Raw genomic sequence first — 22,396 nt, forward strand, 5'->3', positions numbered from 1 at the left:
GGCGGGAAAAATTGCACACGGCATTCCCTTGCGCTGAGCGAGCCTCCCAGTATCACAAGGCGGGAAAGCAACCAAAGAACAAAAACGTAGAACAGAGTGGATTCCTTACTATGTAGATGAGATTTCATCTGCTCGACCTTCGGCTCGACCTTCACCGGAAGACTTGTCTTTTATCTTTTCCACAGCAAGGGATCTTCTGCCGGTCTTTGCCCCTTTCCCTAACCTACAAAATCGCTGACACGGCGAGAGACGATGGTGTCGGTAGAAATGTTGCCTTGTCCATTTGTCGACTTGGAGAGTCGGGCCCGAAAACGGCTCAATGCGCAGCCTATTCTTCTCAAATAACCGTGTATGTATGTGTGCATTGTCTGGCGAAAAGCCTGCATTGTCGGACTGACTGTTTCCAAGTCTTTGTTCAACATCTAAATGACACTTGCAGGAATAGATTGCGTTGGCGCATATGAGCAATATATCCGAGGTTTACGAGACAATGCAGAGAGTTACGGCTCAGTTCGCGGGTGGACATGGGAAGAAGCGGATGCAAATGGGACTCAAAGTTCAGTCATACGTGAGAAAGACAGGATGAAGAGCCCAGATGGAGGTGATCAACTTTTCATTTGCTTGCTACTTGACTTTTGATGGTCGTGGCTCGCACCAGCAAAGCACGCTTCCGCTCTTGTGAATGCATCTGTTCATGTCTGTGACTGTGTGCATGATTTGTACTCCCTGAAACATGTTGCCTCCCTCCGGCCAGCAGTCTAAATGGGTTGACTTTGCACTCTTGCATTGGATCGACCACTGGTGCGAAGTGCCATCGTCGCTCGCGTCTATTTGGAGGCTCCGCAGTCAACGATGGTTGGCTTGACCTTGTGCTTGACTTGGCCGGAGCCAGAGCCGGTTGCCTCGAGTTTCTTGACGATGTCCAGGCTCTGAGAATCGGCAACCTCGCCAAAGACGACGTGCTTGCCATCCAACCAAGAGGTGACGACGGTGGTGATGAAGAATTGGGAGCCATTGCTAAAGAATGTCAGTATCCATAACTCGCAGGTGGCAAACTGGCATGTTTCAACACTCACGTATTGGGGCCGGCGTTGGCCATGGACAGGATACCAGGTTTGGTGTGAGCTCTCTTGAAGTTCTCGTCTGCGAACTTTTCGCCATAGATTGACTTGCCACCAGTGCCCTAGTGGATCTGTCAGCGTGTGCTCAGGGATCCAACTCTTTTTCGTTCAGTGTTGACTGACATTACCACGAGTGAAGTCACCACCTTGCAACATGAATTGAGGGATGATGCGGTGGAAAGACGAGCCCTTGTAGCCGAAGCCCTTCTCGCCGGTGCAAAGAGCACGGAAGTTTTCGGCAGTCTTGGGGACTACATCATCGTAGAGGTTGAAGTTGATGCGGCCTCGGTGAGCTGTAGATGAGAGCAAGCTTTAGCCACGGAGCCAGAAGCTGGGAGATGACAGGCACGCCGAAGACGAGGAAAAGATGGATCGAAAGGGCTACTTGGGAAGACCACGGTGTTGGGAGAGGTCACATACGAGGTGGTGGAGCTTGTCCAGCGCGTTCGGCATCAGCTCGTTGCTTGTCAAGGGCCGCGTCGGACCACTCGACCTCAAACCAAGCAGTCATACCCATGGCTGCGGACGATGAAGAGAATTGTCTGGTTGGAAATGAGAGACGGTGGGTGAGTTTTTGATGAGAACGACTTGAGAGAAAGATCGAGGGCGGGGTGGATTGAAATCTGAGAAAAGACCTCAGTGCACAGGCAGGAGGGGCAGACATTTCACGGAGTAATGAGGGGTGGACGATCTGCAAGTGAATTGGTACCGGCTGCAAGGTGGGATGCAGTGAAGGAGCAGGCAAGGGTCTTGGGTGGTGCAGTGGCGGGCCGTTGGTGTGAGCTGCACGTGATGTGTCCGTGAAGGGAGCTGAAAAGATTTCATCAGCGTGATTTCACCCAGCAGGCCATCAACGTTGGAGATATCTCCTGTCTGACGATGCCCAGAGCTGTGAAGATGATAAGACTTACCAACTGTCCCTAACCAAGATATAATGCCAATGTAGTCGCTGGATTGACACCTCGAATCTGATTTCGGAGCTGTCTAAAGATGCTAGACACAAGCTGCAATGATGGCCAGATCACTTTCCAATCCGCACACCCGGAAAACCCAATGTCCGCCAAAGGAATGCCGGAGTACTAATACACACAGGTAATGTACAATGGGGAAACTCGGAAATACAAGTCCAGTTAGAGATCAGACTGGGAGAAGCTGATGAGAAAGGGACAGTTTGCCAGGAAACTTGAAGTATGGCACGTCGCCGGCCAATCAAATGTCGTGCTAAGGCTGGAAAGGGGTTGACCGGCCAAACGCTGAAGCAATACGTGGCCGCCTTCAAGATCCATGAGGACGGGATCTTCAGGATCAGTCATATCGATACATTGACACAGTATATGCCGCACAAATGGGGCCTTACAGCTACCAGGTCGTAGAATTTCTATTGCATTAGTTCGGTATTGTGGCTCAACTGAAATCATCGTCGGCGCCTCTACCCGGGCCAGCTTCAATGGCCATCACCCTCGATACCAACTCCTTCGTCTCTCGTGCAATTCGGAACGCAAGAGGAGGTAGCTGCTGCAAAACCTCCTTTTCAGCCGTGGATTCGTTGCTGACCTGCGACATCTGCTCCCGGCAGTTTTGCAGGATCGACACAATAGGCCCCGACTTCTCCCTCAGTGTCGTTTGGTATGAGGACGGCTCATTGCCCGTCCTGTCCACAGAATTGATAATGTCCTCGATCGTGCCGGAGATGGTTGTCATGTGAAGTTGAATGGTGGGCATGGCATCGTTGTTCCGAACAGAATCAACCAAGGAAGTGATAGACTGGACGAGCCCATCAGTTTGATCTTCGAGATACATCTGCGCATCATTAGCGTGGAAGTCCCCTGCACGCCCGCACTGGACTCACCTTGAGATCCTCGAGATCGGCCTCCTCCTGGCTGGTTGCATAGCCCACTTTGATTCCTAACCCGGCACCGCTGACGAGGTTGGAATCATGCCGCAGGTGTGAATTCGAACCGCTTCGATTCGGGGCATTCTTGCTTGCAGATGGCGTGCTCAGAGCACTGTAGATGCTCTCGATTTCGCTCCGCCTTCTCAGGGTCTCGGCAATGTTGAAATATCCATTGCCCTGCAGGGACTCCAGGTTGGGCTCATCGTCATGCCCTAGTTCCCCAGCAGGTGTAGGTCGTATCTTCACTGAATGAAGCAAATCAACTACAGCGGCCGTCAGATGCGAGGCCGCTGCGTCCAGAAGACTGACGGGTGACAGTCCACTGGCGGAGGCGAAATTCTTGGAAGCTGTGATGAGATTGTTTGCCGTTGCCGACACCTTACTCTTGAGCTTGCTCCTCCGTTTGCTTGTTTCATCGTCCTTTGCTGCCGATGAAGCGGACTCGATGTCAGATGTAATTCCGCGCACTGCCAATACCACTATTTTCATGTGATCAAGCACTGCGGCAGGGTTATCGGACCTCGCAATCTGCAGAAGCTCGTCAATGGCCATCTGGAACTGCGTGACGTTGACATCTTTGACCAGTCCGTCACGGTCTTGAAGAGCCACGGCGTGCTGACTGGCGTCGGTACGGGCAATGTTAAGGCCCAGAGAGCTTGCACGCACGCTCCTAACTTGCGCCTTAGCTCTAACATACCGACTTTTCCAGTTCTTGACTTCGTCTTCAAGCTTCTGCACTTCTGCTTGCAACTTTTCCTCCTTTTCGAAATTGCCCCCACCTGATTCCGTCAAGGCTCTCATTTCCTCAAGGTATGCCTGGCCTTGCCGGCTCACTTCGTCGGTTAGCTGTTGCTGTTGTGCCAGCTGTTTCTGCAAAACCCCATGATCCTGTTCGAGTTTGAGGTATTTCGTCTTCCAGAGAACGTTCTCCCCGCTGTAGTGTGGCTGCTCAGCCCTCAACTTCTCAATCTCGTCCTTCAACGACTTGTTCAAGTTTTCTGCTTCCTCCAGCTTCTTCTCCAGATCCTGTTTCGTTATGACCCATTCTTCGCCCTGACTCTTCAGTTGATTGAGTTCCGCATCCTTCAGTTCCAGGTTGGACTCCAACCTGGAGACCTTGTCCTGGAGTTCGGCTAATGCTGGTAGGCTGGGTTTCGTGGAATTCGTGCTTACGCCACTCTGCGATGTGGCAGCGGTATCTCGATCGCTCCTGGGGCTGGCAAGAGAGCTTTCGAGGCCAAAAGCATCGCTCGACCTGTCGTACTTTGAATCTGCCTGCGAATCGTCTTCATCCTCGACCATGGTACTTTTATTAGGGGTGATCGTGTTGCTTTGAAACTGCTTGGGCATCGGTCTTCCAAGGTCCGCGAGCGAAGGAGGATTCTCGATGGGCGGAAGACTGGACACTGATTCTTGCCTCTGAGGGTACCCCTGTGCGCCTGAGCCGCCGAAAGTCTGGGATCGAGATGGGAGTCCGAAGCCGTTGGGTTGCGGAGGGCCTTCTCTTGACGGCGGAGCCGGACCCCTAGATTGAGACCGCGCACTATCCCTCCTACCCCCATCAGGCCGCTGAAATTGTGGGAATCTGCGCTCCAACTCGCAAAAGACATCCGTCGAGAGGTCGCGGAACCTGGGCGTCTGCAGAGAGGACAGCTTTTGTCGGGCCTGGTTTCGCTTCTCGTGGAAATCCGGTCGTGGCTGTAAGAAAGGAGGCACATTCTGTTGGCGGGGTGGGCGACCTGGGAGAGGCGCCAAAGCCTGCCTTCTTTGCAACTCGTCGAAAACGTCGGTGCTCAGTTCGTGGAATTGGACAGGCGACAATCGTAGGAGCTTGTCCCGAGCCTTGTTAGGGCGAGGAGGAGCCTGAGAGGCGCCCTTGAGAAAGCCTTTTAGGACGGTATAGTGTTGGAATAATTCCGCCTCCATCCGCCTGTACTTTCTGCTCTGCTCGTCCGATATCGTGCCATCACTCGAGCGGGAATTGGCAATCGACCCAGTGCGCGAAGAACCCCGAGAACCCGAATCGGAAGGGCGCCGTTGTCCCATGGGGTCGAGCTGAGGAGGTGCAAAGTTCATGCCGCCGCCATTGGGAGGGCGTGTGTAGGGGCCGGGTGGCTTCGAGGGACCGAAATCATCCGCGGGCGCGTTAAGAGGTAGGGCGGGAAATGCACCATCGTTCCGCGACAGTTGATTGTAATTGTTGACGCCGGACCACTCGCTGGCAGTTGAGACTGGGGACAACTCGGGTGCTCGAGGAAGGGAGGATAAGGCGGCCTGCATGTTGCAAACTCATCGACTTCGACAGCCAGGGTTGGGACGGAAGGGAAGTCGTGATATTCTGTGCTCGAGTCTCTTTGCTTGTGTGGGAAGGAGGTATGTGAGGCACGAAATGTAGCAAGGTCGGTAGCGGTGCAACGGGTCAAAGAACGGACGAGGGCGGCTGGCCAGTGCGGAGGCGTGGCTGGAATCGACGCTCTCTGAGAAGCTGTATCCTCCCAAGGTTCAGTCCGGACTGTCCAGCAGACGGCGATGTGGGTAAACGAGTGTGGTGTTGATCTGGGCTATTCAGAGGGAGGAAGAGGGCAGTGTGTACTGCGTAGGCATGTAATCGAATTCGGGAGAGTGCGACTGTGGTGCAGCAATAGTCTGTCTCCAAAAAGCGCAGGCTCGACAGTGGACTCACTGGCGCACTGGATCACTGGCCCGATGGCTTGCAGCCAATTGGTGACCGCTTTTGTACGGAGTAGTTAAGAGGACGAGCCCATTGTCTGCGGCAGAACCAGATCAAAGTGAGGACGCTTCTTTATCCTCCTCCCTTGCCTCTGTATTGCTGTGTTCTGCTTCTATTGGCACACGTTTCGTTGCAGACGATGGCCAGTGGCTTCTGCGCTATGGGAGACGCCTACCATTGCCATCCAGAACACCAGCATCCAGATCTCAAACTTTTTGCAACCCCCTTACTAACCCAGCCCCAATACAACCCAGATCCACCTGATCTGACGCGCCGGCGGCATCTCCACTATCAAACAAAGGACGCGCGACACTTAAGCTTTGACGGTTCCTGAGTGGTTAATCACTGCTCCGTCGCCGATTCTTCAGGGCTTCTTTGGCGCCAAACGAACCACAAATTGAGCGCCTCTGGCGCCTTGCCGCTTGGTGGCGTCGACAATAGGTGTGCTTTGGGATGTTTCCAGTGATGACATTCATCATGCTTTCGGAGCACCATACACAGTACGCAAAAAAGCGACGAGAGCGGCTAACGATGATCGCTCATCTTCTCTATCGTGTACTGGGATGTTGTACAAAAGTCGCCAGAACTACTCGCCGGCGCACCTCTGCCATGAGAGCTGAAAGCGTGCACCTTTCTCCAGTCATTATGCCTTTCCCAAAAGTGCGGTCATGGTGATCAATCACAGCCAGTGGCTGGTCGACTCGGACCGCGGGCCTCCAAACGCCACGTGCTAATCGCCCATATGTGTAATGTTGTTCATCTGTACAACTGTGGCCTGCCCACAAGGTCATTTGCCGGTCGTCATTTTGAGGGAGGACGGTATTGATGGCCCATTTTGTGCTCGAAGGAAGGGTTCAACCGCTGCTGAGACGGGCGTTGTGGCCCGAGTAGGCACCGTGCTTCGGTTGTGTGCCATGTGTGCTCTCACCAGGTGGCCTGCTGCAAGAGCACTGCAGAGACTCAACTCGCCTGCAAGCACGCCTGCTGCGACGATCCTGGCCAATTTTCGAGCATTGTCGCCTGGATTGGTCGGGTGTGATCCTCGCACTCCGAGCATCTCCAGCATGGATGATTGGGCCTCCAAAATGGTGCCTCCGCCAATGGTGCCAACCTCGATTGAGGGCATCGACACACTGATTTGAAGGTTTCCGTTGAGGCTGTTCGCACGTCAGTGATTGCAAACTGGTCTAGACACAATCAACTTACTTCTTCATGATGGTAATGCAGTTAGAGCTCTCAACGTTTTGCGCCGGATCCTGGCCCGTGGCCAAGAAGATTGCCGTGACAATGTTCGAGGCGTGAGCGTTGAAACCTCCTATGCTGCCAGCCATCGCGCTGCCGATCAGGTTCTTGGACACATTGAGCTCGACGAGTGCGTCCACGTCGCTCTTCAGAACATTGCGAACCACGTCTCCTGGAATGACAGCCTCGGCAACCACGGCTTTCCCGCGACCATCGATCCAATTCACCGCCGCTGGCTTTTTGTCGGTGCAGTAGTTGCCTGAGATAGTGATTGTCGACATGTCCTCGAAGCCACATTCGGTTGCCATCACAGACAAAGCTTTCTCCACTCCCTTCGATATCATATTCATACCCATGGCGTCACCAGTCGTCGTCTTGAAACGGATATAAAGATACGTCCCCGCCATGGCCGTCTTCATGGACTGCAGTCGAGCGAATCGGCTGGTAGAATTAAATGCTTCACGCATCCTCTGCTGGCCTTCGTCGGAATCGAGCCACACTTTCGCTTCGCCGGCTCTGACAAGGGTAGGAAAACCAACGCACGGTCCCCGGGTCATACCATCACCAGTAACAACGGTAACTGCGCCGCCACCGGCATTGATGGCTTTGCACCCACGGCTTGTGCTCGCTACCAGCACCCCCTCCGTCGTGGCCATCGGCAGGAAATACTGAAGGCCGTCGATTATGATGGGTCCAGCAACGCCCAAGGGAAGAGGCAGGTAGCCAATAACATTCTCACAGCAGGCGCCATGCACAAGCTCGTAGTTGTAGTCCTTGTACGGAGCCTTCGAAATTTCCAAGCCAGCGGCCACATGCTTGGTTGCTGGGGTGCGTGACACAACTGCTCTTCGAACCTTCACGGCTCGCACAAATGCTTCGCGCCGGCTCATGACTTCTGCGTTTTCCAGGGTCTTCTCGATCGCATAACCGGGGATCTTGCCCTTCAGCGACAAGTCGATCAATTCCTCATCGGTCAAATAGGCTGCCTTCTTCTCTTTGAGCATCTGCTCCCGTTCCGCCGGTGACCTTTCAGATTGGGCTGGCGCCGTAACAGTGGTTCGTCGGGGTCTTGGTGTCAAGGGCAGCTCAAGTTCGGGTGCTTTTTGTGCCGCTGGCGAACTTGTGGTAGATTGTGGTTCCTTCAAGCTCCAGCGTGCAGCGTTGAAAAGGTATCCGTTCAGTATCAGACTCAGAGTAAGAGCAATCAAAACCCACTTGCTGAGAACAGGGTCTTCCAGGCTACTCAATACGCCTTCGATCACACGCCCGCCCACAACGTTCAGAAGCTGGTCAGTATAGTCCGTATCGAAGAAGCCTAGGTCGTCTGCTGTGTCCGCACGGGGAAGGTGGGGATAGTCGAGCTCGTACTTAATGGGAGGAAGAACAGTAACATAGGTCTCTCGCTTCTGACTCTTGGCTGTCACATAGATGGCGTCCAGGCCATTTTCTGCAACTTTGAATGGGTCAATAGGTGCAGGAGTCAAGACGCTTGGCATGGCAGCTCCTGGCGCTTTGGCTGTCCGGAACGGGATGGTACAGAGGTTGACCAGATTAATAATGACGAATCCAGTGACCATCCAGATCTTGAATTTAGGCACACTGTTGGCTTTGATCTTTTGGCCGAAGATGTTGAACCCTGCTGCTTGACCGGACTGTCCAGTAGGCCAGTCGTTGTTCGTGGCAACGTCTTCGGCAACACGTTGGTTGATGCCATCTTCTTCGAGAGCTTTGCGGAGAGCAACATGACGTTTGATGCGGTTGATCTCGAGCTTGATGCAAAGGATAGTCGCGTAGAAAGTGAAGAGCAGGAGACAGTCAAACACCAAGATCCATGCCGCTAGAAAACAGAACTGTCGTAGACCGCCTTGAATGCCTGAGGCTGCGCCCAGAATAAGAATGGCGATCTCAATAGCGTAGTCTCGCACGATCTCAAACCCGGTCTCCCGGACGGCGATCTGGATCGCATCTTGGATGGAGCTGGGCGAGTTAGGAGCGACCACTGGACCATTAGCACGGCCATTAGCAGAGCCATTCTCCAGGTTTCGCCGGTTCTTGTCGTACGAGGCGGACAACACAGCTTTTGTGAGAATGATCGACTTCTCAAAGCCCACTGTAACCACGAGAAATGGCAGTCCTTCTGACAGCAAAACCATGTTGATCGGAACACCAAGTTTTGTTGTGGTCACCAGTCCGAATAAGAAGGCAAACAGGCTCGAGAAGAGGACTGAGACCGCCAGCCAAGCATTGGAACCGAGACGTTTCATGGAGACGAACAGCGAGAGAAAGGTAAGATGCATCGACAGGTAACCAAGAGACATTATAATGATGTCCAGCGTTTCAGCATGCTTGAGCAAGTCGACGAAAGAAGTCCATCCTTCCCGGAACCAGGTTGTGTAGGCGCCACGCGGTCCGTTGCCATTCAGGCGAGCAGCTTTCATGAACCACGAGGGTTTTCTTTGTTCGGCCGAATGCGCCTGCTGTGCCGGAAGCTCTTGTGCAGCTCTCAAGAAGTCCGCGAGTTCGGAGAAGGATGTGTAGAAGGCGAGCGAGGTGTCATGCGATATCGGCGAGAGCAAATTCGAGGTAGTTGGAATGTTGGTGGCAGTCACATTAGCCGGAGTGGAAACGGCAGTGACATCTGGTGCCAGCTGATTCGAGGAAGAGTCTGGGAAGACAAAGGTTGAGATCGCATAGTGGTTGGGACCCTGCAATTAGGCCTTGTCAGTTCTATCGTGTGTCCCGGCCAGATAGCACTTACCAGCGAGACCCGAGGGACACTGGAATCTTCTGGGAACTGCCATTTCCATGCAGTCTTCTCGGACAGCTCCAACGTCCTGCTTCCCTGTAGAAGGGCTTCCACATCCACCCTTCCGTTTTGCTGGAGAGATTTGAGGCCGCTGTCGAACAGGCTCTCTTGCAACAGGCCCACGTAGGAGGTGCTTGCGAACAGAGCGATTGCAACGACTGTGTGAATGGGGTGCGCGCATGCCAGACTCGAAACGGCCAGAAGATTGGAGGTAACCGTGCGGTTCAGCCAGCCGTCGCTATTGCCCAGAGAGCGAAGTTGTTTGGGGAGCAGATTTGAGCCTCGGACCATTTTGAGAGAATCCGACGAGGTAGAGGAGGGTAGGACGAAGGAAAATGATTGACGCCTATCTTTCCATGCCCGAGACGGTTGAACAAGTCCTGCTTGTCATTTGTCAGTCGCGTTGCACAAAGACATCGAGGCCAAAGATGCAGAAGTGCAAGTGGCGGTCAGGAGGGGAGCCGTCAAGGAGGCCGTCGCATACCAATGTAGCTGCACAGTGAGTGACTTCACAATTTTCCGAGCCGTTAGCGAGCAGTGCTTCTACCGCCGGGAACGAGTGCAGGATCAAGGTAAGAGGCAGGTTCGAGAGACAATAGGGAATAGGGATAGACTGGTATGGCACAAAGCCATCGGCTCGAGGCGACAATTCTCTCGGTCCATGAAATTTCCAGCAGGGTTTCGATCGTCTCCAGTGTGCCCACCTGCAAGATTTCGGTTGTTTGGGGGCTCCATGCAGCCAAAGGAGGCTAGTTGAGGAGCCTAGCCACCCACCACCGCGCTGGCTGCGGATTTGGTGCTCGCGGCTGGCATATCCGCGTGAGCTCCCTCTCCCCGCCACCCAATCATTTGGCCGTTGAGGATTTTCACCACAGAAACTGGCCAACGGCGGCGTGGGCCCATTCGGCATCTTACTCCCAATCCTCCCCGCAGCTCGATGAGGCTCGTACTCGTCTTGCCATCATGTTTGCACTGCGACACGTACCTTCTGTGGCTGACTGGGCACTCGTACTCACGTCAATGCCGCCCAGACAATCGTCATGACTCCCAGCAGGAGGCGTGGGAGACTTTATATTTGGGTCTGTACCTGCATGATGTGTTCCACAGCACAACCACCAATCAACCCAGATCCCAGATCCCAGATCCTCACTGCGGCATTTACGTCGCCTGCAACCAGCTGAGACGAACTGGTTGGGCTTATGCCAGCCAGTTTTTGTCCTTGAATGCGAATTACTCGCGAGGAATATCTGGTTACAAAGCGTCTTGGATTTGTACGAGTATCAGAGCTTCAGCTTCCTTTTCACGTAATCGGCCGTGGCTGTGTCCACACGTTGGGTCCTTTCCACAAACTCTGGAGGTACGTTCTGAGCATCGACAGGTGCATCGAACTGCCGCCGGCGCTCCCCGTCAAGCCAACGGTGCCAGAACTTCTCGATCCACGTTGCCGCCGCCTCTGCGGTCTTTCTGGGCGCGAACAGCGCAAGCGAATGCCCACTGTCCACATATATCTGCTCAATCTGGTTCTTTCGACGACCGAGGGCATCAGCAGACGCCAGGACACGCTGCCTGTAACCCTCGTCGCTGACAAAAGTGCCTCTCGTCTCCCACAGGAAGAGTAGCGGGCAGTTCAGAGTCGCCAGTGCCTTCTTTGCGACAGCACCCTGCGCAGCGTAGAAGCCAGGAGGCCAGTTGGCATCCTCATCCCTCGTGGCGTAGTCCTCGTTCTCCGGAAATCCAGACAGTGGCGGTGACGGCCGCAAGAAGTACGATACTGTCTGGACCGGCGGGGTGATCAACTCCACCCTACCATCTTCCAGATCGCGGTAGTCATATCTCAGAATCTGCTGCAGAACTCGTGGATCGTATGCCTTCCACATCTTCGCGCGCTGGACCGATTCTGTCAAGGCAGCGCGACTGGCGTAGTGGCGCTTTCTCCTTGCCAGACTCGGAGCCGCTGCACCTCCTGTAACCAGGATCTCGCCTTTGCTCTCCAAACTGGCATGTACATGATACCATCCGTTCTCGAGAATCGGCTCGCTCAAAATCAGACCTTGAAAGAGTCGAGGATTGAAAGCGGCCGCCACCGTAAGCACGGCGCCTCCCCAGCTCTGGCCGATCCCGACCAGTGGCGGTCGCATTTCGGCTTGGAAGTGATTGACCATCTGCGTAATGTCTCTTGCAGCGTCGTACCAATGTGGTTCATCGCCTATCTCGTCTTGATTCAACAGGAACGATTGTCCGGAAGAAGCAATGTCCATGGCCCATACCGCCCGCACCGGAGGTAGTCCCGGTTGACAGAGCAGATCCCACATGAACGGTTCGTACGACTCCTTGTTGTCGCCGGGAGGCTGCCCGTGTTGCACGATCAGTGTTATGGCGTAATCATCGACCGACCGCTCTTTCGGTGTAACGGGTACATATTGTTTCACATGGAGTCGCAAGCGAGACTTCTGTGGATCGCGCACTCCTCTTCGGTATCCCCTGGGATGTGATGCTGCAATGACATGTTCTTTGACCGTCCACGACGGCCGAAAATCCGCCATTGATTCGGTCTCGCGATGGGTACGGAATACAGAAAGGAAGCAAGGAGCACGACGCCGCGCATTCCGGACGGAGGTCGACCTTTAAAAATACCACATCATCAACATTGGCAGACGTCGGCTTACATACCTGCTGTGGCACTTTACGGATTGACACGTGGTGGCGTAGGGTGCAGTCCTCTTGGTCCGTGACCCATGCTCATATCATGTTTTGAGTTGCAGTGAAGCACTTGCCAATCTATACATGGACTGTTGGGATGGGTGTGGGTGTTTGTCAAGAAGCTGCGGAAGACATGTTGCTCCAAGCGAGAAAGACGATGGCCGGGCATTCTTCTCGGTTTCGTCCGTCTTCAGAAGTCCAAATTTTGGCCCTATGACGATCGCCGCATCCTTGGTCGGCGGGCAGTGTTAATAGTAATCCGAAGCCTACAGATCAAGTGTAACATCACTGAGTCATAGTTATTAGGTGGTTGTCGATTTCTCTCGCCGCTAGTTTAAAAGGTGTCGTGGTCTTCTACGCCTTCAATATTTAGCCCCGACCTGATGAAGATCGTACTTGGCTCCGAGATCCTAACAGCAAAACTCTATCAGGGCTATCCTAGGTGGTAAAATAGTACACTTTATGCCTACCTAAGGTTGGTTGCGATGAGAACATTCATTGATGCCAAGACGTTGCTCGGCTCAGTCTTCAACGCAGGGAAGCGCCGCAAAATCGCCAACGGTGTACAACTTCATGAATTAATGAATAAATCGATTTAATCCCGGCACGTCCCACTTATCGGTGGAAGTGTCTCCTCTCAAGGTACCTGAACGGCACGTATGTGATCGCCGTGAACGCAAAAGCCAATTCAAACCCAATATCCCCACCGAACTCGGTACCTATCAACTTCCCGATTGGGCCGATGAACCACACCTGCGCCATTCCCATTGCCGCACCCAGAATGCCAAAGCAGAAAGCTGCCGCTGCGGCAATGCCTGGTGGGAGGTACTTTGGTTGATCGTAGATTTCGGGCTTGTACCCTCCCATTCCGCGCTTGAAGATGAAGTGTTCGGGGAGAGAGATGCCCTCGTAGATGGCCAACCAGTAGCCGATCACCAGCATGAAGTTTTCCAGGACAGATTCAAAATGCTAAGACAGGTTAGCGAGTCGTACAATGGGAGAGATAGAAGCAAGGAAAAGGGTGTGACGTACATCCGCGCCTGGAATCGCAATGGCGCAGTAGGTGATGGTGGCAAGCAGCGTCCAGATGAAACGGGGCACCATCTGCGCATAGTGGGTCAGGGTCTGCAAAGAGAACGCCACAGAATACATGTTGGGAATATTATTGCCGACGATCGAGAGAGCTAGGATGATGAGACAGAACTTGCCAAAGCCTCCCAGTGGTGGGACAAGAACTTCGTGCAAGAGACCACCAACAGCATCGGTGGCGTAGGCGTCCGCGTACGCCTGATTCGTCGGTATGGCGGTCGCGACAGCTACACCCAGCATCTGGGTGAAGCATAGAGGGAAGACCAACCCGGCGAAGACGTAGAAGAAGATCTTTGTCCGGGAGGTGTTCGCAGGTTGGTAACAAGTGTAGTCACTGGCATAGGAAGCCCAGCCCGTGGCGAAGCCGAATATGGACGCGGCAAAAGACAAGACTGACCCAGTCTCGCCTGCTCCAGTACCCATTGGGATGTTGACGAAATCGCCACGATGTGCAAACTCCCCAATCACAATGAGGAAGATGATGAAGCACGGCACCCACGCGACCATTTCGTATAAATGCACGACTTTGTACCCAAAGAGCGTGATAAAGAAAGTGCCAGCAGCGATGCTGATGATCCCTGCCCACGCCGGGACGTCCGGGTTGACGGCATGGATGAGTTGAGAGCCCACGATCACATTGACGGACGACCATCCTAGGCAAGCAAGACAATTAAAAACAGCGACTGGGAAATCGTCAGTGAGGCTAAGATGGGCCTTGTAAGACTGGCATACTGATCTTGACTCCGTAGTAGCCAAAGAAGAAGCGGCTGAGAATCATTTGGCGCATGCCAAACCTGGGCCCGAATGTCGAGAAAAAGCAGACTGGTATTATGCCGAATATATTGATAAAGAGGATTGTCAGGATGGAATCGACGAATCCGAGCCCAAAGACCGGAACTGCGAGGACGCCGATGGCGAAGGAAGAAACGACCATGTTGGCTGCGAGCCACTGTTGAAAGGGTCAGCCACCCACATCTCCATCACCAAAGAAGAGCTCTGGGAACATACCATTGTGCCCACCTTAAAGGTGCTATTATCCGTCTGCTCATCTGCAGGAACACGTTCAATGCCGCGCTGCTCAACATGGAAGCGCCCGGCCAGACGTTGCATTTTGGCGTACATCGAGTCGCCGATGGTGAATGATTCCCCATGCACGGCGCCTGAAGCATCGGGTGCCACGACAGAATGGTGTCTCTCGTACGGCTCGGGTTGTTGATACTCGACATCGTAGCCATTTTTCTCGTAGCCACTTTTCTCGTAGGATGCCATCTTGACTGGCGATGGGCCCGGAAGGCTTTCCCAAGAAGACACTCTTTATGGACCGCGAATCAAGGACGAAACGACGGTACAAGGGAAATGAGACATTAGCAAAATACCCCAAGAACACAGTGGGAACGGGAGAGTAATATAGTAGATGGTGGGCAAGGCGATAGGCCATGGATACCGCCGTCACTCTAGCGGTGCGACCCACCTGGGCCCCAGCGGCGGTTTTTCGATCTTCGAGATAAGGGTCTTCGTATCTCGGGACCGTGAGAGCCATGCACCCCTGCTGAATCGGTGACAGCCGAACACGTCGTGGACTGGATCTCATTTGCTTTCGGACCACCCCAGAGATCATCTCTCCTACCACCACAGACCAGCTCGATGCCTAATGAGTCCCTCCTCAGTATGCACAATGCCTATTAGGCTGGGGACGCCCCGGATATGCCAACTTCACATTGACAATGCCCCGCCCGTCACCTACCGGTCGGAGTTCGCCTTTCGGTGACGTTTGCAGCTTCAGCACCGTTTATACCAGCCACCGCGTCTGCCTGGTGTCTAGAGTCGGTATCGCTCAAGCATGGGCATCTGAAAGGCCACGCGAGTTGGCGCCAGGGGACAAGCGAAAGAAGCATGGCCTGCATCAAGCTTGAGCATGCTTGAAGCCGAAGCTTTGGTGTGAGTGGAGGAGAAGCGGAGAAAGACTGGCGGCGAGCTCCCAGAATTGGGCGCGGCCACACTTGGCGTAAGAAAGCTCGAGATAAGGCGTCAGCTTGCCCAATTCGATGCAGTGCGAGTAATGCCGTTGCTAATCGTTTATTGGCTTTCGCCACTGGTCGAAACGTTATCTGCGGTTGGAATTCTGGACGAACTGCGACCTCATCTCGCTGGTCGCTTACCCGCTAGAGCTGATCGCTCGGTTTCCGCCTGGCTCCTCTGCGCAGCGACGAGAGCATGACCCCTGTTCAGGGAAAGATCAATCCACCGTCATCGTTTAATCGCTGAGGTTGAGGCTGAAACGTATATGTACTGCCCAGGGCCGGAGCTGCCAAATGTAGGCCAGGCCGTACCGTGGTCAACGCTCTTGAATGTACTCTGTACAATATTTTGTTGCGCGCCACCCAGAAGTTGAGACGCACGCGGCGGAGTAAAATCGTCCATGCCCAATAGCCTCGAAGCCGCCACAGGGAACAGAGCAAAGTACTTGAGTATGTTGGATATCTATGTTATTTGCCACGGCAACAGCGCCGAACCGACCACAGCAACTGTAACAGAGCCGCTTCCAAAACGAATAGAGCCAGTGTTCCGGCATTGTGAATACTTCATCTAGGTGCTTTGCTCCGATCTCACATTGATCCTGCCAACGGGTCCAAATCTGTAAGCTCGTCCCCGTGGAGACTGTTGAAGTTGTAAGGGAAATCCACTATGCCGTCCAGTATCCAATTGAGGGGGTCGAACACATCATAATCGTTCTGGCCATATTCCACGTTAAGAGGATCAGCTGTTCGAGGAAGGGCTGGGTCTGACAACATAGGCCCGTTCAACGCTGAGACGGAGTCTGTGCTCGAAGCAGCAATGTTCATTTTGGTATCGGGCTGCTGAAGTTGCGGATTTTGTTGCCTAACTGATATCTAGTCAGTAACTGTCTCAAAACGACGAACAAGGCATCTTACCATCAGCCGGCCTTCCGCCTCGGAAATGGAAATTCTGTCGCCACTGCCAAACCGAGTCGAAGACCACCGACATGGACATCCGACACTTGACCTTGAGCTGGAGACTATCATCGGCAGCACCCTCGCCAATGTTGTTACGGTTGGGTTCAGCACGCACTCGCCCACTTTTCCAGACCTGGGCTAGGACCTCCGATAAGCGCTCTGCCAGGTCGTTTTCCTCCACGCTCATACTTCTCAGCGCCCAAACCGTCCTCGATAAAAGCTCGGACGCACCCTTGGCGTCTAGCTCATGCTCCCCAAGGAAGTGATGCATGAGCTTGAGGAGTGAGAATCCAGCGCCAAGCATCGTGAAGAATATATAATTCGTCGCATATGACAACGACAGGCCATGAGAATAGCTTGATGGCAGATTGACGCTGATATTTGATTCCAGACTCAGACAAGTTTCGAGAAACTCGGTTGTAGCATAGTACAGTTTCAGCATGTCTGTCCGATACGACGGTAATGAAGGGGGCGAAAAAAATGCACTCAATCTCATGTGCAGCCCGGCAGCCTTGAGGTATATCTTGGTGATAGGCGAAGTGTCTTTGCGAAGCTTGTCTTCAAGTTCCTCCAGTTCATGTGCCAGGAATGACACGTAAGTCGGGCGTTCCGTGTCCGTGGCGAGGCCGACAGGATCGTGTGGGTTCATATAAAGCGTCCTTGACACCTTGTCAACAAACTTTTCTATCAGCAGTCGATTGAATATCGGGGCCGGCAGTTCGTAGCTGGGGTTTGTTTCCAGTGGCTTCGGTCCCAGAGTCCAGTCGTAGATACTGAGAGGTGGTTGCCCATACGCCGTGCATATCCTCTGGGCGACAATATTGCACACGCTCCAGACCACGACTCGATCCTGCAACTCCACCTCTCTTAGCTCGACCCTGAACTTACTGAAATCTTGTGCATGTGTTGGACGATGCATCCCAATCTGCATGGCTATCTGCATCATCAAACCACAGAGCATGAATGTTGGATCTGTGGATGTGCTGCTCGTAGGCAACGGCCAAGCGCACAGCAAGATGAGGCCCTTGATCATATGGTAATTTTGGGGTACTTCAGCAACGGTTGACCATACCAGCCGCATTACGGGCCCAGTCAGGGTATGGAAGAGCTCAGGCTCAGGAGTGTAATGACGAGCACCTACGGAGATGATTGTCCAAAACAGCAGGGGCGATCGGGCGTAGTATTCCTCGGGCGTTCTGTCAGGGTTGAGAAAGGGCAGGAATGGGTGGTGGAATGTGAAGAACCGTTGAAAGAGTTCTTGCGCCCGATCTTGAGTGAGAGTCACGTCTTCCAGCCGTTTGAATACTGGTCTTCCTGTTCCGCCGCCTCGCAAATCGAGCAATCCTGCGGCGGCAGCATCCGACGTGAACGTCCCGTCTCCCGTGGGCGAGGGTTGCAGAGCAGCTTTGCCATTGGTATGAGCGCCGTTGGCTACGCCTGCGGGTTTCCGTTGTGCAGCCACCTGTTTGCGCAGCTCGATGATCTCGCGCTCCATCTCTGCATTTCGCGATCTCTTGCCAACACGCTTGAAGTTGTCTTCGATCTTGCACCCGAGGTTGAGGCGCTTGCAGCGAGTGCACATCTGGAAGGGCTCTTGCACAACATCGCAGCGCAACTGCGTGATGAAGGTTAGCCACAGGACTCAAGGCGACAGGAAACAAGTGGAACCGAATAGACGCGCAAGGCCTTCGGAGGGCGGGTGAGCAGATAGCGGCATGTCAACGGATGTGTGGTGTAGGCAGCGCTCCCAATGTTTAATATACAGTTGAATGTGTAACGGCTCACCTTCTGCTGTCGACATTCATTGCAAGCTCTTTTCACCGGCCTGCGCCTACCATCGCGCCCATTGTCATCGCCATTTATATCTGGTGACTCAAGGCTTGCTGGCGAGCTGTCGAATCCGGCCACGGAGGCATTTCTTTTGTGGCTCTGAGTAGGACTGGCAAGCGCGGTGCCAGGGCCATCGCCTGGGCTTGCAGCGGATATGGAAGCCAGATTGAAATCGTCGCCAATTTCAAGGCCGATGAGGGTCTGAATTGGGATTGTCCAACTTGCGTGCGCCATCCGATATCGCAGGCTCGCAGGCAAAGTCCGAGTCTGTTGCTAAGAGATAAGATAAGATCCTGGAGGCACAAGAAACATGAGCTGGTCAACAGGTGTTCCTTGCACCAATTAATTGAGGGGGAGAATTTCGCCAGAATTGGCTAAGAAGTTACTGTCTCCTGCTTGAAAGCCCCTCTACCATCGTCATCCACGCGTGAACTGGGCGGACGTGGCTCGGATTGCCAATGGCGAGCTCCGAAGAGAAGAGAGAGCTCTTGAAACGTCCATTGAAGAAAGCACCGAGGTGTGACAAGGCGGTCGAATCGAGGAGCAATATCCAGATCACCCAACCACAAGCCCATGATCAGCGCGGTGGGAGCAAAGTGAGTCATTTTACTAGCGAATCGAGAGCTAACGAAAACACCTAGTAACCGTTTTCGACTCCAGCATCACGTTTGAACCATTTCTTGACTCTGTCGGTCTTGAGAATCTGAGGAAGAGGCAACAGATGGATGCGAAAGCAGAAGGATCAAACACCAAAGGATAGCATGCAATTGTATTCAACTCCTCGCTAGACATCCATTTCATCTGGGTTTGCCGTGCACTGATGGTACATGCTCATTAGTTCATTTTAATCGTCAATCATCAAGACGTCAGATCGTGCGTAACTCTTGCGCTCAAGAACCCAATTTCCAACAAAACATGATCGCAACGCTGCCAGCTAGCCTCACAAACGCCCAAGCAAAAAGAAATCCAAAGCCGCCAGGGCCGGATGATATATGGTCAACGCCGTCTCGAACATCGGGGAATATCCGTGAGACAGCCTACGTGGGCGAACAAACTCGTCGACTCCGGGACATCGACTTGTCTGTGGGTTGTCGGATTTCATATCTCTCTTGCCAGGCTCGTATTGCTCGCTGGGAACCGGGAGTCGCCTTGTGAAACAACATTCGCTCCGATGCTACGTCGGAGTTCAGCTCTCCGTTTTTCTCTCCGTTCGTCCTCTTTCCGCTGTTTGGCATGCAGCATCCTTTCTTGGACGGCCTTGACTCCAATGTGAGGGATGTGGAAGCGTACACCGAGCCTTGAAGATCTGTGCATTTTGCGAGACGCTCGAATTCTCGCTAGACTCGAATGACTTGATTGCTTTACAATCCCTCTATTCTGCCTGCGACGTTCGGAGATCCGCCGGATCAGAGACACGGGGCCTGTAATGACAATCCTCTCTTGTGGGAGACCCAAGGAATTGTTGACAACTCCTTCATCGAGTGAGCGTTCTTGCTGCTGGGCTTCTGAGCGAGCATTGTCGATGTCATCCCAGAAAGCTCGAGGGCGCCACATTGGATGTAGGTTGTTGTCAAGATCTTGGTCCGCTTTGCGGTTGCGAGCGTTCTTCAAGCTCAGATTGCGAGAAATGGAGCTCATGAAGGATTCTGACCGACTCCGCGATCCGCCAGGACGCTTCACAGAGCTTCTCGCGTCAACCCCGAGCTGACGGTCGGCACTCTCGTCGGCAGGTGTGGGCGGAATTACTTTGAACTGTGGTGGGTCAGGAGGTTGTCGGGGATTGCGCAAAGGAGATTCCACTTCGATTTCCGGCAGATTCTGCTTCTGAACCTCCCGAACAGCCCTTGACTCCGCAACCGAGAATGGCTCGATCAACTGGAGGGAATGATTGTTGTGAGGGAAATAATTGATCGCCTTTGCCTCGTTGATTTCGGGGGAAGCCGATTGAAAAGAGGGTTGGGAGAAGGGCGTGTCAAATATTGATGGAGGCCGGAGAGCTGCCCATTCCTGCGTCCCAGGAACCACCAAGCCAAGCGCATTCGAGTCTCTTTCGCCGTCGCCAGAGACAACAATTAGGTTCGTGGGAGACGCAGCCGTGATTTTGATGACCCCTGGTCTAGAAGATTTGCCATATGGACGGGCTGAAGCATTCCCGTCTGAATCATGAACCTGATCTGAGAGGTCCGAACCGCGCAAGCTGTTGAGCAGCCGTTCGGACTCCATTCTATCCAGCGTCTTACGAAGGTCTTTCTCCGCCTGTTTCCTTTGAACTTGAAGGTGCTCAGATGTGATCGAATTGGCCCTAGACGTGGCCCTGGATGTGGGCGCAGATAGTGAGGAGCTCCGTGCAGGTATCAGAGGTGCCTGGAGTGGGTCCCTGCCGCGTTCAACGGATTCCGAAAGTGCCTTTTTATGATGCCAAGATGATGGTGGATTGTCCGACCCCTTGCGAGAATGAGTACGGCCAGAACTATTCGACAGCGACTGCCGCTGGCTGCTGTGGGCAGACGAATTCAAAGAGGAACTCCTCTCTGGAATTACCGCAACCCGGATCACTTCCGTCTTGGGAAGCACTGCACTTGAAGCCAGACTGTATGACCTGGAAACCTCCGAACCGAAGCTCCAGCGATTTTGATTGCTTAGGCGTGCCTTTTTGTGAACGAGGCGGTGCGGAGAGTCGGAGTTGGAAAGCACTGAATTTCTGTTTGAGGCTGGTAGAGGCGAGCTGACCGAGCGCAAGGATTCATGCTTGTTAACATGGCGTAACGTTGTCTTACGTTGGGGGGGAGGGGCCTGATCCACGACGTATGCTTCAACCGTTGACGTTGTTGAGATGCCAGAGAAACGTCGATTGTCTTCGACGCCCGAGCGACGTTCTTCAACTGGCACATCACCAATTGGCACAGAACTGTTCCAGCCAATTATGTCCGCAAACTTTTCCGTCGAAGCGGACGGGTCCTGGCTTTGAGCTTGCAGTAATCTTTCGCGCAGACTCTTGCCTCTCTTCACGTCTTGTGGACCGACGCTGTAGCGAACTGGATATGGTGATTCAACGCTTTCGGACGGTATGACTGGAGCTGTATCGATACGAATCTGAACAAGGTCGCCACTTGGGACCGCCTCTGGGCTCGAGGTTGGGTTCAGCTGTACCGGCCCTGTATGAAGTTCTGCATCGCTTTCGCTACTAAGAAAGCGAGGTTTGTCAAAGAGGGTCTCTGGAGATCGACTAACAACTGGCTCCTCGCTGTATAAGTTTACTAGGGGCGAACGAGGTAAGGCACTGGGTCGCAGCCGGTGCGCTGCCGCACCGAATTTGTCGACGGAGCTCAGCGGCCACTGGAACCCATGCTCGTGGTGTTGCACAATCCCATCGGAATCGACATCTGAGGTGAAATCTTCGCGCGCGGTCGTGAATGATTCCGCTTGGGTAGAAGCCATGGACGAATGGGTGCCCAAGAAGGGGCGGATGTATGAAGCATTGCGTTCGCGTGGAGGGGTGTTATCAGGGGTCGGTGGACTGTTTTGGTTAATAGGCGTCACCAGGCTCGACCTAAAGACAGCTGCATCAATAGATGGAGCAATTTCCTCTGGAGCTGGCGAGTCGCTCTCAACGTTCGCTCCAGGCGGCGTAGGGGGAAGGTGTGGCGATGTTGGCAAGACGGTCGAGACAGAGTGATAGGAGTGCTCCTGGGGACGGCGGTCGCCAACATCCTGAGCGGATATGCGATAGAGCTTCCGGAGATTGGACGAAGCGTGTCTTGAACTGTTGCGATAAGGTAGAGATTTTGCCGAGGACGGCGGCGATTGAGTTGAAGGATCCCTGGGAGGGCCCATGATGGTATACTCGGTAGTCCTGCCCATCACAGCATCACTTTATGCCATCAATGTCATTTAGTGGTGCCTCCACCTCATTGCGACAAATGACCGTGGGAGAAGGAGTCTGCTTCTCAGGACATCGGAGGTGTCGAGCTAGCTCGAACGAAGGATTGACTGCGCAGACGACCGGCG

General features: G+C 53.6%; 7 protein-coding genes across 7 annotated transcripts; all 7 read right to left on the reverse strand.

Annotated features, from left to right (window-relative positions):
• Window positions 1-827: 827 nt before the first annotated feature.
• Window positions 828-1,638, reverse strand: G647_09766 (peptidyl-prolyl cis-trans isomerase; the record flags this gene model as incomplete). The annotated part of the gene is made up of 4 exons (XM_008725759.1): window positions 828-1,017; window positions 1,077-1,183; window positions 1,245-1,414; window positions 1,542-1,638. 4 exons carry the CDS (start codon window positions 1,636-1,638, stop codon window positions 828-830), a joined length of 564 nt encoding a protein of 187 aa, XP_008723981.1.
• Window positions 1,639-2,525: 887 nt separating this feature from the next.
• G647_09767 (uncharacterized protein) lies at window positions 2,526-5,295 on the reverse strand (the record flags this gene model as incomplete). Its single annotated transcript, XM_008725760.1, has 2 exons — window positions 2,526-2,921; window positions 2,971-5,295. The coding sequence occupies 2 exons, from the start codon at window positions 5,293-5,295 to the stop codon at window positions 2,526-2,528; spliced, it is 2,721 nt and encodes a 906-aa protein (XP_008723982.1).
• Window positions 5,296-6,533: 1,238 nt separating this feature from the next.
• Window positions 6,534-10,085, reverse strand: G647_09768 (hydroxymethylglutaryl-CoA reductase (NADPH); the record flags this gene model as incomplete). The annotated part of the gene is made up of 3 exons (XM_008725761.1): window positions 6,534-6,903; window positions 6,953-9,693; window positions 9,747-10,085. 3 exons carry the CDS (start codon window positions 10,083-10,085, stop codon window positions 6,534-6,536), a joined length of 3,450 nt encoding a protein of 1,149 aa, XP_008723983.1.
• A 989-nt stretch (window positions 10,086-11,074) lies between these two features.
• G647_09769 (uncharacterized protein) lies at window positions 11,075-12,337 on the reverse strand (the record flags this gene model as incomplete). Its single annotated transcript, XM_008725762.1, has 1 exon — window positions 11,075-12,337. The coding sequence occupies one exon, from the start codon at window positions 12,335-12,337 to the stop codon at window positions 11,075-11,077; it is 1,263 nt and encodes a 420-aa protein (XP_008723984.1).
• A 772-nt stretch (window positions 12,338-13,109) lies between these two features.
• G647_09770 (uncharacterized protein) lies at window positions 13,110-14,852 on the reverse strand (the record flags this gene model as incomplete). Its single annotated transcript, XM_008725763.1, has 4 exons — window positions 13,110-13,463; window positions 13,527-14,266; window positions 14,316-14,532; window positions 14,592-14,852. 4 exons carry the CDS (start codon window positions 14,850-14,852, stop codon window positions 13,110-13,112), a joined length of 1,572 nt encoding a protein of 523 aa, XP_008723985.1.
• A 1,337-nt stretch (window positions 14,853-16,189) lies between these two features.
• On the reverse strand, window positions 16,190-18,140 carry G647_09771 (uncharacterized protein; the record flags this gene model as incomplete). The annotated part of the gene is made up of 2 exons (XM_008725764.1): window positions 16,190-16,467; window positions 16,517-18,140. 2 exons carry the CDS (start codon window positions 18,138-18,140, stop codon window positions 16,190-16,192), a joined length of 1,902 nt encoding a protein of 633 aa, XP_008723986.1.
• Window positions 18,141-19,486: 1,346 nt separating this feature from the next.
• G647_09772 (uncharacterized protein) lies at window positions 19,487-22,222 on the reverse strand (the record flags this gene model as incomplete). Its single annotated transcript, XM_008725765.1, has 1 exon — window positions 19,487-22,222. One exon carries the CDS (start codon window positions 22,220-22,222, stop codon window positions 19,487-19,489), a length of 2,736 nt encoding a protein of 911 aa, XP_008723987.1.
• Window positions 22,223-22,396: the final 174 nt, after the last annotated feature.

Source organism: Cladophialophora carrionii, assembly GCF_000365165.1.
Source record: "Cladophialophora carrionii CBS 160.54 unplaced genomic scaffold supercont1.11, whole genome shotgun sequence".
NCBI lineage: Eukaryota > Fungi > Ascomycota > Eurotiomycetes > Chaetothyriales > Herpotrichiellaceae > Cladophialophora > Cladophialophora carrionii.